The sequence below is a fragment of the Nematostella vectensis genome, chromosome 13 (assembly GCF_932526225.1).
Source record: "Nematostella vectensis chromosome 13, jaNemVect1.1, whole genome shotgun sequence".
In the NCBI taxonomy this organism is placed as follows: domain Eukaryota; kingdom Metazoa; phylum Cnidaria; class Anthozoa; order Actiniaria; family Edwardsiidae; genus Nematostella; species Nematostella vectensis.
This window is the reverse complement of record NC_064046.1, coordinates 14,054,231-14,073,409: the sequence shown is the minus strand read 5'-3', so window position 1 is coordinate 14,073,409 and position 19,179 is coordinate 14,054,231. Positions and strand designations below refer to the sequence as shown.

Here is a 19,179-nt window from a genome sequence, read left to right as displayed (position 1 = left end):
GCTAAGGGATGGTTGTTGTACCATTCTAATTACACTCGGTCATCTGGGAATAGTCCCAACGCGGAAACAATGGCCAGGAAGGCTTCGGATTGGCTGATAATGTTATGACGTTAATGGATCATTAAGTGTACTGGTTGCTTAGCGACAAATTTCTGGGCGGCGCATCAACAGTTCAGGCCCGTCTGCTTGTATATCTAAATAAAACAGTAAGCATATAAGTGCCCTAGAAAATGTATTCGCAAATCATAAATAAACGATTCTAGCTACATAGATTTTTTCATTTTTAGATTTCTCAAGCACTTTTTTTCTGAATTTCCTAATTGCCGAGATACTATACAGCGCCGAAATCCCGTTAATTCAAATCATTTTATATTTTCACGAACCCGTGCGGTATTTTAATCACGGATTCCGTGTTTTTTTTATTCACTTATCCCGATAGAAAAAAAAATTAAAATCTCGAACAAGTGCTGAATTATTCAGGCTCGTACACAGGGGGATGTGCAGCGTGCGCGCGCATCCTCCCCCCCCCCCTTGGCGGCCAAATTTCTTATTAAGGATTCTTCAAATACTATGCTTTTTCCAAAAGATCTCTATGACTTCGTACCCCCTCTCAGCCAATCCTGGGTACGCGCCTGGAATTGCTATATTTAAAATGCTTCAATAAGCTTGTAATTTTTTGTGGTTTAGTTCGACATTTTTCGATAAACAACGGAAGGTGCAAATCTTGTAGGTGGGCGAGCACATGCAACAGTAAATGTCGTTTTGTATCCAGACCTGTTTGTCTAAGAGATACAGTATACGTATCCAAGCAAGACTATAACTTTTATTTTATGTTTTAGCTCGAGCCATCCCGATGAATTTTCTGATCTTTTTTCGATCTTTTTTTTTGTCCGATAATAGAAGAATGTAATCTGTAGGTGCTAAAGTCCGTTATCAGCTTTTTATTAGAAATTTGCTTTTGCTGTCCTCTCCTCGAGCCCGTTTTCTTTGCTTTGCGTACACCCAGTGTATAAAAAATGATACTCATGAAGTGTTAGAAAGAAAATTACACACATGGTGATAAAATAACAATGATATTTATGGTTATTGTGAACACAATTTGATTCTGCATTTTTTGAAAGATCTGACTAACAAAACAATATTTTTCTGCTATCTCATCCTCGGCATGTTCTTAGCATGTTCTTAAAATTTGGTAAAATCTCAATCTGAACGTTCTTTATGAAAAAAGATAGAAAAAAAGAGTGTACTGAAAAAAATCTTTACTTTGAAATCACGATAAACGATTTTTAAAGATAGATATCACGATTAAGCTGATCAAATTTTGCCATTCACGAATCACGGCGAAGGTAGCAATCACGAATAAAGGTTTTCAGTTTGACCTTTTCAAGATTCACGAAAAACAAAAAGGTCGTTTACGGATCACGAACATAACCCTTACGGCCCCAGCTACATGGATCGGTACGTCAAACTATTTGGCCGTGTCATGCAGATGAACTCTATAAAAATGCAACTTTTGCTTACATTAATGTTTTCGTTGTTTTAACGTTCGGGTTAACTTTGCTCTCCATTGAAGGGTTGTGAGTAAGCGATTAGATTTTTTGAATGTCGTTTCAATCTTTGCGATTGTGTTGCTGCTTCGCCTTGGCTATGTTCGTTTCATTTTCGTTTCATTTCTTGTCGCATTGTTCCCGTGCTTGTTAATGACTTACTTTGTTTGCATTTTTAATCTCCTTTTCCTTCCCTTTCGAGCTAGTTATCGAGTGCACTGCGATTCCAACTGCGATCTCTATTCTCCACAATTTTGACACAAGAGCCTTTGTTGTTGTTTACAAAAGTACTTCGTCAAAGGTTGAATCCACTTTAGGTGTTCAGCTAAAAAGCGGGAAGAAACCAAACAGACGGGCTATGGGATAGTGGGATAGTAAGAGCAGTCATTGTTCACCAAGTTTTGATTTGAAATCTCTTACAGTCAAACCAGGTCGAGCGTGCCCACTCCGCCTAGGACTGTTAATTGATTTTGTGGACAAATCAACATAAGGCGCGCGCATTTTTATGTTCATATGTTTAGCCCGACATAACGACATGGACATTTAGACATAAAAAAACATGTTTTTTTCTCTTATGTCGTTATGCCCATGTCTGTATGTCGGACTTATGTCTTTCATGTCGAATTATTCACACTTCTGAACATATAAACATAAGAGTGCGCTCGCCCATGTCGTTATGTCGCTAGTGTGCACCAGGCATTACCGGGTAAGCCCATTCGAAAAAACATAATGGAAATTTAAATAATGAAATCAATAATCATCTTTTTGGGGCACGCTTGATCTGGTTTTGGTTTGACTGTAACTGCGCAGAAATTGACGCATGTTTATTTCAAGGTAACCGAAGCAACGAAACTTCGAGAACTTTAAGCCTCCGCAGGCGTCTCTGTTAGTTAACAACTGAGACTGAATCTCTAAGAACCTCGCGGGATTCCTGTGGTCGACAAAATCCTTTGTTAAGGGGGTATGGAACAATGCCAAAAGCGGAAAAAAATAGTACGAGACGCATTACCACAGGAATCCCGAGCGCCTGTATTTCTTTTCTCCTGCTTTCTGGGCAAAGCGATGCCTGTAGAGGCAAGAAAAGTTTAAAGTACAAGAGAATGTTAAAGAACTATAATCCGTGACCAGTTTCGGAAATTCAAATTTCACTCTTCTTGCGAATAAGAATGATAAAGCTAGACATTAGACAAGGTTTGATTAACAAAAAACTACATTCAATGTATTTTCAAAATCGACAGGAAACAAAGAAATAAGAAATTTCTCAAGGATTTCCAATTTTTTAGGTTCCTTATTCGCAAGAAAAGTGAAAATTATAATTGCCGAAACTGGTTACGGATTAACTATCAGGCATATTTGGAAAGTGTTTGGAGGATTCTCTATTAAATACGCGAACCCCTCAACTGGCCAAATCATTAGAAATGCCGCGTATTCTGAATAAATACACATCACAAAGCAATTGAACGATTATTTGAAGGTTTCTGGTTCGTACGATTCATACGGAATTCATACCATTTTCAGCCAATAGGAGAGCCAGCTCGCATTACGTCATTACATCACGCCGTTGATAATTCCTCATTCATTCTCTAACACCACTTCCCTGCTCTTATCTAAGCTTTAACATGGCTCCCAAAATGAGAAGCAGTAATGTTCTGCGTTATATTGAGAGTGCGGGACTCTCTGAGGATCTCAGCGAGTTTGAGAGTGAGAACGTATCGGCAGGGTCTCGCTTGGCCACCAAGAATGAGACGGCAGTTCATGTAGAGAGCACAGCTCGTCTATATGAACTCCGTCTCATTCAGATGGAGAAATTCGCCATACGGGAGAAGGACACGGCTATTCTTTTTGGTGAAAATAGCCGTCCATTTAGGGCGGCTACTATCAAGACCTTTCTCGGTAAGTGTAAAGTATGATGCTCTATCTAAATACTGTAAATGAGACTAAAAAAGAACGATCTAATAACTTACGTACGTAAAGTCTCAAGACCGGCGCACATGTTGAGGAAAATTTCACGTATTCACTCTGCTTACTGCCTCGCAAGGCCAAAAACGCACATTTTAAGCAGGAGATAATTATGTCACAGTTGCTTCAAGCAGGACATAATTTTGACACAGTTGCTTCAAGCAGGAGATGATTTTGTCTCAGTTGTTCGTGACACGTAACTTCGATCGGCGTCTGCACGCGTGACATTTTCCTCACCGCGTTCGCCGGGCAAAGTTTAAAGTTTTACTTGCCCTAAAGCCGCTCTTTCATGATTTTAAGTTTACCTTATTTAGATGAAATAACTATAGATTCAATCTATATCCTAGATAAACGTACTGCCCTGCTAGACCATCCCTGTTTATCTAGGCTAATACCAGGAGCGCCGGATTTTATAGGCGGCTTTGTTGTAAAATAATGCGGTAATAAGAAGTTCCTTCCAATTTCTTACAGATTCTACACTAACCCTACAGACCCTAGGCCATTTAGGTCGTTTATCATTTGCTTCCGATACTAACTGATTCAAGCCAGCTCAAAACTGGCTGATAAGGGGGAGGGAGGGCTGGTGTTAGAAGGAAGAATTATACAAGTTTGAAATGAGTTAGGGCTATTATTAGTAAAGTTTAACAACCTCTATTAAACTGTGTCCTGGTATAGAAATATTAGGTTAGGATAATGGAAATGCTCAAGACTGTCACTCATTATTCTTACACATGCACTGAGGAAAGAGGTGTTATAAAAAGGAGGTTACATTTTTTTAAATGTCTGTATTCACTGTATTATCGATGGTAAGCATGCCCAAGGTAAGTGAGAGTTGAAAAACAAACGGGCACGAGAGGAAGAAACTTAAAAGAACCTAGGTTGCCTCGATGCTTTGTCGAAAAATTGCAAATAGCCGAATATCACATCATTAAGTTTGTTTTGTTTACAAACAAGAAGTACTGTAAAACCCAAATTCAAATTTTAAAGTGCTTTTCTTTTCATTTCCTTGGTTTATTTTCCCAAGCTTCTAACAATGGATAGCCCGCCTATGTGCAATAAAAATTACTTCAATTTATTAATGCAATGTTGAATTTGAATTTTATTCTTCCGAAAGGGGTGTGGCTAAGCCTTTTTATATAGTGGTGGTCCTTGTTCAAGGAACATATTACTTTTCAAATTATTAAGGCTTTTTGAAATATCCAGTTCCCCAAATGGATCTATTCACACATCTTTTGTGTTTGTGTTGATTTTATATAATTTGAACCTTAATAATTTTAAATATTGTAATTGCAAAAATTTACTCATTTGTTTTTATATTTTAGAATACTTAGGCGAACCGAAGGGCACCAAAATTGGCAGTCTCGCCTGCAAGGGTCTGGCGCCACCTTCAATAAAAGCATTAAGGTATTAATATTAATATTTTTAATATTGAAATGTTAATGTTTTTCCAGGTTTTTATTTTATTTATTTACTATATATTTTCATAGTTGGCTCTTCCAACAGAGATGGACGGGCAATTTTTTTTTGTCATTTTTAAATTTTAAGCCCTGATTATATTTCATATAAACTCGTACAACATGTTTATAATGCTTTACACAATTCAAAGATTGCAAAACACTCACTACTCTTTTCTATTTTGTGTGCATAAAGTAGATATCTAACTCTCCCTTGCTGTACCTCTCGATATTGTGATATTTTCTGATACTGTGATTCTTGTTTATATCCAATGCTTATTCGAAAACAAAATAGACTATATTTTTCCTATTTACTTGCTTAATTGAATTATCACATATTAGATAAATTATAGATGTCTTCACTTTTTCTCTAAACATAATATTGCATATAGTATCATATCTAGTAGCTAATAATTTTGATATTAATTATGATATATCTTAATGACATATTTTAGTCTAGTTTGATGGTACAGTGATTTTTAATGTGAGATATTTTACTCTAGTTTGATGGTTTAGTGACATCCATATTGATTAACTACACTTGATTTGGTATTTTGATTAAGACACTTTGCAATAATATAATTGGTTAATGACTCTGTCATACAGATTCTGGATGCCGAAGTTTGGGCATGTTGGCCCATACAGTGAGCAAGTTAAAAGGGATCATGATGGGAAAATTATAGACATCATCCCAAAAGGGAACCCTATGGAGGATGCTGGTAAGTGTCTGTTATGATGATTATGACAGTATTCCTGTCAGCCTTATCATTATACCAGTACAAGAAACAGATTTTTGGACTGTCTTGTACTTGTAGCATAGCTGTCAACTCTCCCGCATTAGGCGGGAGTCTCAAGATTTATTTCTATTACGGAGGGTACAAGATGCAGGTTGCAGGTCGGCTGCAGGTTGAGTACAAAATGCAGGTCGGGTGATTACAGTTTTTTTTTTTTTTTTGCTTTAACTATTTCATACAAACTACAGCTCACGTGACGCGTTAAAATATTGAATACTTAGATTCTCGTTTATTACTAAACAATTATGTGACCTTGGGAATAAAGAATATCTTTCCAGTCTCAAGGTTTTATTTCTATCATTTTCTTTAAAGGTGTCAAGACATTGATACGTTCGCTAAATAAAAGGAAGCGCCGAACTTCTAGAAAAGACATGAGGGCCGGCATGAAGCCCTATGAGGCAAAGAAGGCGCCACCATTCTCTCTTGAGGATATGCTCAAGATGAGAGAATACTGTTTGAAGACAGTTGAGGTAAACAATTTAATTACCATCACAAAAAAGTGCATTAGAAATAAACAGGTAATATCACATATAGGTCCATTCTACAAACATGACAGACACAATAGATTCTGTAGTCGAATATTCCATAATATTCCAGGGGTCCATCAGAGAGGACGACGGCATCTAGTAGATTCTAGGATAATCTCCGATACTATCACAAAATCAAGGGTCCAGCAGATGGAAGAAGCAGGAACTAAATAGACATCTGTCTAATAGCATATTAGAGGAAAACAATGATAATATCCTAATCTCAATAAACAGTTGAAGCTCTCGTAAGCGACCACCTTGGGAACTGATAATTGTAGTTGTTAACAGAGCTGGTCCCTTACAAGAGATTGCTCTCATAAGCAACCACTGGGCGCCAAAAACTTGAACAATAGGTGTTGGTCTCTTACGGGAGCTTAAATGCAGAATCTATGATTTGAAACTTATTCATTATATCATAATAATGCCATTGTAATGCCATTATGGCAATTCATGGCAAATTTAATCTAAAAGTAGTCAAAAATTACACTGCCTACTTGGAACAACTTCATTAGAATTTGAAAGCTCCTATTCATAGCCTGGCACTACCTATATGTCTGTTCATTCAAAAGGATCCCTATATCCTTTTGAAAATTGAGTGAGGTGTAGAGTTGACTGAACACAGGTCTTACTACTATTACTATCACTGTAAATCAGCAATAAAATCTAAAGTCATGGTAAATTATCAAATGTCACATTATTTTCAATCCTTAGATTTACCTTATTCCATCTATAATTTTTTTAATCAGCTTCCTCTTTTTGTTTTAGTCAACTCTGGCCAAATTCCCTCCCGCATTCAGATAAAGCTGCCATGGTCAAAGGCTGACAAGCATGCCAAAGGTGCGTACTTAACCTTTTCTTGTGAATAGTTATTTTTCTTTTGAGGTATATAATATTGTTATAATTTACATATTGCAGGGGTTAATCTGTCGCTATGGGCCAATCCCCTAAACCCTAAGTTGTGCCCTGTTATGGCACTCATTTCGTGGCTGCTGTTTTCTGGTAAGTTATTGGAGGCACAATGTCACATTTCTGGGTTGCCCCTACACATCCTATTTCTTTATTTCTTTTCCTTTTTTTTTCATTTTTAGGAAAACCTTACCTTTAATTTACCTCCACCATTACTAACAATAGAAACCTAGCAATCTAATCTAGTGATATATTATTAGGAATCACGAAGGGTTACATCTTCCCTCGCATTGCCAAAGACAACCGACATGCACTTCCATCAAAGCGAAGTGTGGCCTCATATCGTACTATTTTTTCCAAGGTAAATACATCAGTACACCAATATCTTAATGAAATCTCTAATTTCTTGTCATAAGGAACAGTCAATTATATAATATCACTTGTTTTTCCGCCTGGCTTACAATTATAAAATACTGTTTTTCTCTCATTCTTGTGGTTTCCTTTCAAAAACAAATACAAAGCAAATACAAAATGAGGAGAAAAGTTGCAGGAATTTTAAAACTAATTTAGAGATTCTTACAAATGTTATAATAATATGACCATGCCATGCACTTTTCTTAATTTTGTATCACACTCGCACTGCCCGTAGTGGCCTTTGGCAGTGCCTGCAAAGTATGCTGGATTCTCAAGCATGTCGCACTGCATGCTTGTTACAGGTATATATGCAGACAAAACTGTGCTCCCTCTCTAATATTTTATACATGCATTTATTAATTATTTCCCTCTTGCTTGTAGATGACCAAGGCCCTATTTGAGAAGCCATACACCACACATAGCATTAGAAGGTCAGCAGCACGCTGGGCAGCCAGATGTGGTGCTGATGATAGCACAATCAAAAGGGCTGGTCGCTGGTAAGAACACTTGCCAAAAGCAGAATGACATTAATTTTGTGATGTGATATGAACTTTTGTATGAATATAATAATCAAAGAATGTTTTTACTGGTGTTGGTTCATTGAAATATACCTTACAGCAGTAACAAAAAACATTAAAATCACTTGATGTCTTTCCAATTGTCCTTCCTGCTCTTCTGCCCTTGTATTGATATTTTCAGTTCCTACTGGTTGTTAGGCATCTTCTCTTTATAGTCATGAAAGGTCACTTTTGTTGTTGTTCTTGTTGTTTTGACTTTTGCTTGCAAATTTTGCCTCTGGGGTAGTAGAATTCACTTTCACTTTCTTTGTTGGTATTCATCGCTTCTTTACCAAAAATCAAAAAGCTTTTGTCTTCAGTTTTTTTGGGTTATGCTTGCCCTGGTAAAAAAATGCAAGCATGCAAGCTGTCATTGCCATATTATCATATTATTAGTTAGTGAGTGAGTGATGTGTTCTTAATTGCTAGTCTCAGGACTTTTGCACACCCCAGAATGTTTTGCTTATCATGATTTCCTGACGAATTCTAAGTCGTCATACATAACATGTAAATTTTCATCTTTTCTTTTAGGAAGTCGAGCAGCTTTGAACTTTACACCCAAGACGCAAGAGTAGAAATGATTACTGAACTTCATGACGACAATCCAAGCCAGGACCATCTGCTGTGGATGTTCAAGCCCCTCAGATGAAGCACCTCCCACTACATGCCATCCAGACAATTATTTCTGCCCTTGCACCTTGGCAGCCTACTGTCAAATCATAGCCATCATCAAATGCTATCCTACATGGAAGGACAACCATTCAAACCATGGAAGGAAAACCATACAAACCACCCTCTATCAAAGTCATGATCAATGGGACCATGCATGGAAGGAAAACCATTCAAACCAATGGAGGACAACCATTCAAACCATGGAAGGAAAACCATACAAACCACCATAACATGTAAATTTTCATCTTTTCTTTTAGGAAGTCGAGCAGCTTTGAACTTTACACCCAAGACGCAAGAGCAGAAATGGTCATGGTCAATGGGACCATGCATGGAAGGAAAACCATGTAAACCCCTGAGGGGCAGTGGCTACACATCCATGGGGTGTAGAATGGAGATGTCAGGCGTTTCCTCCCTCCACTACCCTAGGTGTTCACCTTGGGCAAGTGATATCCCACCTCTAGCCTCCCATTGCCCTAGGTTACAAGATAGCGTCAGATAAAAACTTGGCGACAATGAGCCCTTGGCAAGGGTGATACCCCGATCTATTGATCGTTAATACCGCATTGAATTATGCGGGGGGACCAAGAAGCCCTTATCTATACAAGAGCAAGTAAAAAATAAAAGAACAATACTTTCATTTGAACATATCTATATTGATTAGGTATTCCAACCTCCATCATCTCACATACCCTTATCAACTTAACCTGCCTTTCACCACTTTACCTGCCTCCAACTGGCTAGCCTGTACTTCAGTGACTTACCCATTCCTCGTTAATTTACACTCATCAGCTTCCATTCTGTAACAGTCTTAACTTCCCTAACTGGCTACCTTCAAGAATGGAAGGAAAACCTTACAAACCATCCTTAATCAAAAAAATGGACAACAAAACCATGCATGGAAGTAAAACCATGGAATTGAAACCATTCAAACAAAAAGACAGTCATTCAAACCATCAAAGGAAAACCATTGCAGTGTTTGCCTTGGACAAGTGATAAGACACCACTAGCCTCCCTTTTCTCTTTTCTAAGAACAAAAACCCTTACTGCCAATACCACCCTTGGCATTTCTGGGTTGCCCCACAGGTAAATAGAGGTACTTTAATGTTGTTGCCTCATTCTTATCTGACTCCAAAGTCAGGGCCATTTCTCATGCCTATAGCCTAAGAACTGAAATTGATATGTCTTTTGCATTTTGAATATCCCTTGTTTGGTTATCTTTTCTAGGTTTCTTACCAATTTTACACAACTCGTTCTATTTGCACCATTACCAAAAACCCCATGATTATTCTTTTCATTGAATCCAATTAATTCTTTTCATTCTTTTCAGTGAATCCAAAGTAAAGGTGAACAATACTGATGGGAAAATGCACCTGGAGATTGTTTAAATTTTTCACTGCATTTTATGCAGGTGTTTGCACATCCTTTTCCAATGCTTTATGCTTGTGGCAGTTGGTTGTCAAATATGGAGTGGAATATTGGACATCCCTTTACAGATATATTTTCTTATTCTGCTGTGCTGTCTTGTTGAAATAAATTTGATCCAGGATCTTTTTAATTTGTGTCTGAGAATTGAGTTATTTTTAGCATATCTCCACCACTCCTCCGGCACCAGGGAGGAGTCGTGAAGATGTGCGAGGGGGACTCCGATAACAAATTGGGTGTGGTTCAAGGCAATTTTAAAGGCCAAAACACCCCCTTCGAATAGCAATTGGTCGAATTTTATTCCCTAAGAGATAACAGAATTTAAAAAAAAAAAGGTTAATTACTCCCTTAGGAATAGCAGTTGGTCGAATTTTACACCCTAAGAGATATCGGCTCCTGAACTCTTCCAAACCAAATTTACCCAGTTTTCCTAAAGCTAATAAGGCGCGCAAAGAACATTTTATGTTTTTTCTATAGGCTGAAATAGGTACATAACTTCTCACTCTCCAAGGAAACCTTTAAAGTAAGATTTGGACATGCATTATAACAATACACATACCTGCAATTTTGACAAACTCCTTCTTCTGAACCTCATCCCTTTGAACAGCTGCCGTAAGTGTAAGCTTACTCCGTTTTCTCTTTCTAGTCTGTAGTCACCATTAACATTGTTTCCAAGTATTAAACCTCTTAACAAGATTTCCTTGTGTTCCTTAGCTGTTTAGTAGTTTTCACTAGTTGTTTTCACGGTCATCAAGGTCTGAATACTTGTCATGTTTTCCCCGCCAATTTTACTGTCGTTCACCACGCGACACTGCAACTCAAAACTCGAAAATGTGACAGGAGAGCAACATCAAACCCGCGGTTTTGATTGGTTTCTTTGGGATTTGACATGATGTGAACAATGACGGTGACGGGTGACGGTTTGTTATTGGCTCGTTTTCAGACAGTGTATCCAGATTATATTGCAACTGTAGTAGAATGTCTCAGTTCTACTAACAGCTATTCTCAGTGTAACGCGATGTGCAGGCGATGGCAAAGTAGCCAAGCGTCATTTTGCAGTCGTCAGATCTATGACAGTAAATGCCCGCTTTCTCAAATTCATCCCGAGTTTAACTCGAGGCTGGAAATGTTCCATGTTGAATGAAAAATGTAAAGGATTTTTTTTTTTGCATCGAGCTCGCACTGTTCGTACCGTTACTGGGTTTTTGTTTTGTATACCTTTACAGAAACTCTGCAAACATCAGATGCATAGTTGGGTTTTGAAGCGGACTTACTTTCTCACCATTGACCAGAATCATGATAAACAACAATGTTTGTTTAACCACACGAATGAAATTGTTCTTTGATATTCTGGTTAACGGTGGGTGAACAGGGCAGCGACAGGGGTTAGGGTGGTAGGGGTGGGACACCTCTAAAAAAACATATGCTCCTCGAGAAAATGAGTTTCAAATTCTAAGGGATAGCAAAATAAATGAGTTTTGACCTTAGGGGACAGGAAAAGGTCTCCGTTTTAGATGATTTATCCTTAAGGGATAGCAGTTAAAATTATCGCCTCTGTCGTGTGGGGAAACAGGGAAGCTGTTCATTCCTTCTCGACTTCTTCTTGTTATTGTAACCCTCCAAGGAATCCAGTTCTCAGCAGTGGGCGGATATGCAACTACGCTGTAAATCTTTCGATTTACTCTCGCACTTCATCAATCCTAGACTACTTGTTGTTAAAACAAAAGGTACAATGGTCAAAAAGAAGTCCTCCTACTTGTTGCTTGTTGCTATTTCTGCAATCACAACCCTCATAACAATCTAGATCTGACATTTTTCATTAGCTGAATTTGTGGAGCCCTGTCCAGGAAAGAGAGAAGCGGTGGGAACTTTATACAGAAGTGTAGGAAAGAGAAAAGGAAAAACTATACCCTACTTTATCCACGTCCCCGTATAGTCAATATAGGGATACCCGTGTTAAAGTGGTTTCACTTAATGATAAGTCAAATACTTCATAAAAGACGACACTATATCATTCATTTTCAATGTTTGTTTTATCTTTAGGATTTACTCTAATTCAAACTCATCTCACCCCCACCCCACCCCTTCACTACCCCCTGAAACCAACAACCCGCCCCTTAGTTTTGGAACAACTCTGTTCTCGTAGTTTACTAAGGCCGTTGGGGGACCTAAATAAGCCGCTGTGCTCGTTCAGAGAGAAGAAAAATAGGTGAGACCAACATAAGTTTTGACCCCTAAGTTATAGAAAAAGTGCGTAGTCTCTAGATCCTTTTCCCCAAAGAATAGCATCATCCACTATAAGCGCGTAAAGGCTTTTGGCAGCGCAACATGATAAGTTGCCAGGAAAGATGAACTCGTTCCAAAATGACAAAGAAGTAGACATTAAGAATAAGTAATTAGGTACAGAGTTCCAAAATGACAAAGAAGTAGACACTAAGAAGAAGTAATTAGGTAGAGTTTCATTCTCTTTGCCGAGGTTATGATCAGGTAGCGAATGTCAGCATATGTAACAAATGTCAGCGTACGTAGCAAATGTCAGCAAATGTAACAAATGTCAGCAAGTTTTGAGGTCTACCTAGTGCGATCTTTCTCAGAAAAAATACCTGTTCAAGCGGAGCACAAGACTTGGAAATCATTAAAAGGTAATATATTGTTATAAATTAGACGAGGGAAGACACAAAAGTAATAAAAAAACATCTTCCGCGTATCATCTTCAATGGCTATGTTCATTTTAGACTTCATTGTACATGTCTAAACATCGAGCTCACATTTTGAAAAAGCAACAAAATAGTCAACAATAAAATTAAGTTAGAGTTGTTATTAGGATATAATGATCCACCAGCCTGATAAGGCGATCACTTTAGACAGACAGACAGACAGACAGACAGACAGACAGACAGACAGACGCAGACTAGTTTTGTTATAGAAACAGCCTATTTTTTTTAATATTTGCCATTATTAGGAAACAGTCGTATGTCAGTTTTGCATTTATCCCCTCTATATTAGCTGTAGGATTTATGATCACAGTTTTACCCTGTTAAATCCTTTGCATTTGACTACGAAATTTAATTAATTTAATTCTTTCTTCAGCCTTTGTATAATTATGTGGTTACTTATTGTTAGTAGAGTTAGAGCAATTCTTTGCTTTATAGCAGGGTTAGCTAACAGGTAGGCTAACTGATAGGCTTCTGCTTATTATTCTTAAACAATTTTCAGTTTATTGCGTTCGTTAGTATATTTCCTGTTGTCATAAGAGCCGAGTAAGCTGAGCTATTTTTTAAATGTTTGTTATACTTCACACATTCCATAAAAAAATTACTGTTTTCAAAAGAGCCTGGTCATCCTTTGGCAATAAACGTGTCCAGTATTTTATGCTTCTGAACGATAAGTCAATTTGGATAAAAATTAATGGTTTTGCGCTGAAATCCCAAGTCCCCTTAACTCGGGGCAGATTCGTTGTGTAGCCATTTAGCTTGTTGAGTACGTGTGCACAGGGGGTTGAACTCAGCACACAGTGTAACCAAACTGGAGTTTCATACACCAGAGGGGTAAGCTTTGAAAGAGGCTAGATAGTATAGAGAACTTCTGTTCTCAACGAGTTACAGAATCCAAGTGATCCTTGCTAAGCGGTCACGTTATAATATGTGACCGAGCCTTGTAATTTGGTAGGAATATGACGTCGCTGCGGTAAGAATTGGTAGGATTCCTACTGCCCATATATGGGCACCGGAAGAGAAGAAATATTTTTATAGGTTGCTGGTGGGTACGCTACAAATTATAATCAACCGCTGGTGTTATAAAGGGCAGTCGCACGTTAGTTTCAAAGTGAAAATACACCGTGGAATCGTCATTTCTTGAGAGCGAAATAGACGGCTGAAAGAGTATGTAGATGTGAAATCAGTTTGTATCGCTCCGATTTTACTCACAAGAAGACTATCAAACAGCTTTTAGATAGTGTCCATTAGTTTTATTCTGTACTGGATTGGTGAAGGTCGCATTCTTGAAAAATACCGCTACCGGTGCGACTGTCCCTATAAATAAAAGGGAAAATTGTCATAAACTGCTAACAAAGGCTTTCCATAGTGTTTCTTGTTTTTGCTTGTATTTGCGATTTTGGCTACCCGCGTTGTTTTGGTACAAACGAACAACGCGAAAACACCGAAACGCAAATCGTCAAGGAAAGTGTTAAAGAGAAAGAGTAAGAAAAAGTTCTGCTAGCAGGGTAAAATGGTCATTCTTCAGCACAAAGCAAACGAGAGGAGCTGCGAGATGAATTTCTCAGCAAAGTGGGATTCCTGTGTATGAGGTTTCCTGGGGCGACCAACTCGCGCAAGAATTTGGACATTTTGAACCATAATTCACATATGATCGAAGGTTCTTTTTTAATCTTCTACCTTTTTATCCTTTTTTAATATTTTTATACGTTCAAACGTTTTTATGGATCGTACACCGCGAAAGAGAAGGGTCGGCACCGCCAATGCACCGGATATTCGAGAATTTTTAGCAACACCGAGTCCCAAGAAACGTATCGTACAATCGACAACAAGTTACCACAGCGAATGGAACCCTGAAGACGTTGCAAGCTTTTTGGACAGATCGGGTCATTCAGACTTAATTCATATATTCAAAGGTACCAGTATTCTGTTTTATAGAGAGCTATCGTTTTAGAGCAAGGGAACTCGTTGATCTAACAGGAATTATTCATTTCCTTGTTCATTTTCTGTTAACACTCGCGAACTTAATTTTTTCCCTCTTGATTCAATAGCTTGGAGCGTTTTGTGTTGTGTTGACCTGTATTGTAAAAAAAGATTAAGCGAAAAATATAATTTACTTCCAGTTATACGATTAATCTGATCTTAAAAAGGTTTCTGTGTTTCTGAGGTGAAATATCCGCAGCATCTCACATCTTTTTTCCTGGCAAAAACAGATTATTCTCAGCATACTTAAGTTATAACATATTTGCATTTTATAACTGCATGTCTTTCTGTAGCTTCTGTCCTGTGGTACAACAGAAATGATTTGTAATTGTGTATTGAATATTTGATGTATGGACATTTACAAGTGAGACAACATTGACAACGCAAGTTAAGCCACGACGGAGATAGGAGTTGATGAGAGTCGATGAGAGTTCCAACTTTCATGTCCGTTTGACTGTGCTCCCTCACACACTCTCATCGACTCTCACTGACTCTCATTCACTTTGAACATGTTCAAATTCAACATGAGAGTTTGCGCTCTTTGATCGCGCGAATGATAGTGTTGATGAGAGCATTTTGGTGAGCAGTTTTCATAAAAAGTGGAATTTAATGTGTATTTCCTGATTCAGCTTTTATTCCTGAAATCAAATAGTTATTTCAAATTCCAAAACACAATCTTATGTTTATTTTCTCCCTGAAAATTGAACCCATTTTTCCTTTGAAAGGACATGTGAGCAGCACATGCTTGTGTACATTAGAGTAGCACGGGCTGGTTGTTTGACCACTCACACCAACTCTTAAAGACCGTTTGAACGGAGCCCTGTGAGAGCTAGAAAGAGCTGAACTCTCATGGATTCTCATCAGCTCTCATCTCCATTTGATCAAGGCTTTATAATTTGCCCAAAAGTCACCCTCTGTGTTTTTATACAAATAAAGTTCTTTGGCCTTTTCATTTTATTTATTAGATAACCAAGTCACTGGCTCTGACCTTGCTGCAATTGATGATATTAAATTGAAGGAGTATGGAATAAGGTTTGTTACATGGTTTTCCTTAATGATATCTATGTCTGATTCTGCCCTTGTAACTTGTAACTTTATTTTATACACGGTAAAAACAATCAGGGCTTAAAAACACTTTATATACACTATATAAACTATGATATTAAAATGATTGCCTGCTTTCCATGAATGCCGTGTTATTATAAAAAGAAATTCCCACAGCCGGACTTAAAGCTGTTAAGAGATTCTGCTTGACGTAGGTATGGAGGAAGGCTGTTCCACAAAACTGCACCACTATAATGGAAACTGTTCTTTAGATAATTGGTGCGGGGTTGCGGAACAGAGAGTTTGTTTACAGAATCTCTTATTTGGTAGTGGCTTACATGGTGTTCGAATTTAGATTGAAGGTAATCCGGGGCTAGGCCGTTAAGAGATTTGTACACCATAGTAGCCATATGTGCCCTGCGTCGATCAACCAGCTTCGACCAGCCTAGGCTCTCGATGAGCGGGTGAGCGTCGGCATCGAAACTGGAAAAAGTCAGAATTCGCGCGGCACGGTTTTGGAGCTTCTGGAGTTTTGTGGCAAGGGTACTATTACAATTTCCCCATACTACATCGCAGTAATCAAAATGGGGTTGAACAATTGCGTTAAAAGCGTACCTTAGTGTTTCGAGTGGAACAAATGGGCGACATCTCTTGATTGCGCCTATTCCAGAAGCAATTTTTTTGAAATATTAGTAATGTGCGCGTTCCAGGAGAGGTGTTGATCGATGCAGACTCCTAGAGATTTTGTATTAGGGACTTCCTTAATTAGGGAATTATCGAGAACTAAACGAGGAGAGTTCTCAAAGGTACTTAGTCTTTGGCGCGAGCCGACCAGCATGAATTCAGTTTTAGATTTATTAAGGGTCAGTTTGTTGGCTTTAAGCCAATCACTGACGTTAGCGAGATCTTGATTCAAATTTGATTCCATGCTCCCCACATTATTACTGGCATACGTCAGATGAGTATCGTCAGCATACATGTGTGGGTAAGAATTAACAAGACAGTTAGGGAGATCATTGATGTAAAGCAAAAATAGTAATGGTCCCAAAATGGTCCCCTCGGGAATACCACAAGTAAGAAATTTGGGACCCGAGAGAGAATTATTCACAGATTATTTCAGAGTTCCAGGAGAGGTGTTGATTGATGCAGACTCCTAGAGATTTTGTATTAGGGACTTCCTTAATTAGGGAATTATCGAGAACTAAACGAGGAGAGTTCTCAAAGGTACTTAGTCTTTGGCGCGAGCCGACCAGCATGAATTCAGTTTTAGATTTATTAAGGGTCAGTTTGTTGGCTTTAAGCCAATCACTGACGTTAGCGAGATCTTGATTCAAATTTGATTCCATGCTCCCCACATTATTACTGGCATACGTCAGATGAGTATCGTCAGCATACATGTGTGGGTAAGAATTAACAAGACAGTTAGGGAGATCATTGATGTAAAGCAAAAATAGTAATGGTCCCAAAATGGTCCCCTCGGGAATACCACAAGTAAGAAATTTGGGACCCGAGAGAGAATTATTCACAGAGCACCTTTGAGTACGATTAAGTAAGTAGGATTTGAACCATTCGTGTGCAATACCTGAGATCCCGTAGAAATTTAATTTGGACAAAAGAATGCCGTGATCTACGGTATCAAAGGCTTTTTTAAGATCTAAAAAGACCACTGCGTTTACATTCCCTTTGTTAATGTTAAAAGCCCAGTCGTCAGTTGCTTTTAGAAGGGCAGTGACAGTGGAATGCAATGACCGAAAACCTGATTGAAAGCTAGAAATTAAATGGTTCTCACTGAGATAATCGTACAATTGTTCATAAACAATTTTTTCAAAAATCTTCGCCACAATAGGAGTGACAGAGATAGGTCTATAATTGTTTATGTCGGACCTCTGGCCATTTTTGAATAATGGAGTGACTTTAGCACTTTTCCATTCATCAGGAAAAATTCCAGAGATAATTGAACGGTTAAAAATTAAACAAAGAGATGCTGCAATTTGATCGGAGCATTCTCTCAGAATCCGAGCGGGAATTCTGTCTAAACCTGTGGCTTTTGTTTTAGTTAGTTTGCGAAGAAGAGCCAAAACTTTAGACTGGCTAGTAACGGTCAGATTGAAATAATTGTTATTTGCTGCTCTAGTTAAGAAATTAAGATGAGACAAATCGCTACTAGCAGCTATGTTATTCGCTAGATTAGGTCCGATTGTCGCAAAGTGCGAATTAAAGGCTTCGGACAAGCTGAGCGAATCTGTAATAGAATGGTCATCATCTAGTTTTACCTCCTTTATAGTAGAGTTATTCGTTTTTCGCGAGGTAAGCTCGTTGATCACGTTCCAGGTATTCCGAATGTTACCTTCATTTTCGCGAAAAGCATTGTCGTAATATATTTGCTTGGCAATTTTGATTTGGCAATTTACGAAATTCCGATACTTTTTGAATATCTTCCAATCGTTTACGTCTTTAGAGCGAATAGCCTTGATTTTAAAGACATCTGGCTGATGCATTAGTTTTTTCAAATCCGAGTTAATCCAAGGCGATTTGGATAATCGGACTCGTTTAGTGCACAAAGGCGCAGGCTTTTCAACGAAATGGAGGAACATTTCTTTCCAATTATTCCACATGACATTCGGGTCATTGTAGGAATTAAGAAAGTTCCAGTTCAGAGATGCAATATCAGCGCGAAATGCATCAGAATTGAAATTTTTGAATTTGCGATATATAATAGTAAAGTGTCCTTTGTTAGGCGGACCAATTGACAATTTGCGATAGGCGTAAACCAGGCTATGGTCACTTATACCAACATGCGAAACACCAGAACAGGCAATTCTGTCAGGGTGATTAGTGTAGATAACATCGAGCAGTGTTGCTGTGTTCTCGGTGATTCGTATGGCCTCTTTGATCAATTGTGTTAAGCCATAAATGTCAGAAATATTATTCATCAGGTTAGTATTATTGTCTGGAATTACAGCGGTTTGGTCACAGTTTAAATCACCTAATAAAAAATATTCGACATTCATGGAGTCTAGTTTGCCAATTAATATTTCAAGAGAAGCGAATATACTGACAGGCGAATTTGGTGGCCTATACCAAGTATTTACCAAAAAAGGAGTAGAACGAGGTTTATTAACCTCGTTGTCCGAAACATTATCATCAAGTTTAGTCTCATTGATTGCGAGTATATCGATTGGATTT

General features: G+C 38.2%; 2 protein-coding genes, 1 long non-coding RNA gene and 1 pseudogene across 6 annotated transcripts in view; 3 read left to right on the top strand and 1 right to left on the bottom strand.

Moving 5' to 3' along the window:
- The first annotated feature begins 3,061 nt into the window (after positions 1-3,061).
- Positions 3,062-7,495, top strand: LOC125558969. Of its 2 annotated transcripts, none has more exons than XM_048720605.1 (3): positions 3,062-3,440; positions 4,829-4,910; positions 5,567-6,472. In XM_048720605.1, exons 1-3 carry the CDS (start codon positions 3,167-3,169, stop codon positions 5,694-5,696), a joined length of 486 nt encoding a protein of 161 aa, XP_048576562.1. In that variant the 5' UTR covers positions 3,062-3,166; the 3' UTR covers positions 5,697-6,472. The 2 variants fall into 2 exon arrangements, 1 of the variants encoding a protein (XP_048576562.1); XR_007306209.1 differs by lacking the exons at positions 3,062-3,440; positions 4,829-4,910; positions 5,567-6,472 and adding exons at positions 6,758-7,118; positions 7,197-7,280; positions 7,448-7,495.
- Positions 7,496-9,580: 2,085 nt separating this feature from the next.
- LOC125558970 lies at positions 9,581-10,385 on the top strand. The gene is made up of 2 exons (XR_007306213.1): positions 9,581-9,913; positions 10,158-10,385. It is a non-coding gene; the product is annotated as an uncharacterized LOC125558970 (long non-coding RNA).
- Positions 10,386-14,585: 4,200 nt separating this feature from the next.
- Positions 14,586-19,179, top strand: part of LOC5506873 (deoxynucleoside triphosphate triphosphohydrolase SAMHD1) — a 50,508-nt gene continuing 45,914 nt past the window's right edge. For 2 of the 3 annotated variants that reach the window (XM_048720602.1, XM_048720601.1), the window contains exons 1-2: positions 14,588-14,882; positions 15,915-15,981. In XM_048720602.1, the coding sequence (XP_048576559.1) occupies positions 14,690-14,882; positions 15,915-15,981 (260 nt within the window). In that variant the 5' untranslated portion in view covers positions 14,588-14,689. Of the gene's footprint in view, positions 14,883-15,914; positions 15,982-19,179 lie in introns of all 3 variants that reach the window. The other variant, XM_048720603.1, reaches the window with a different exon arrangement.
- On the bottom strand, positions 14,974-17,047 carry LOC116604938 (annotated as a pseudogene).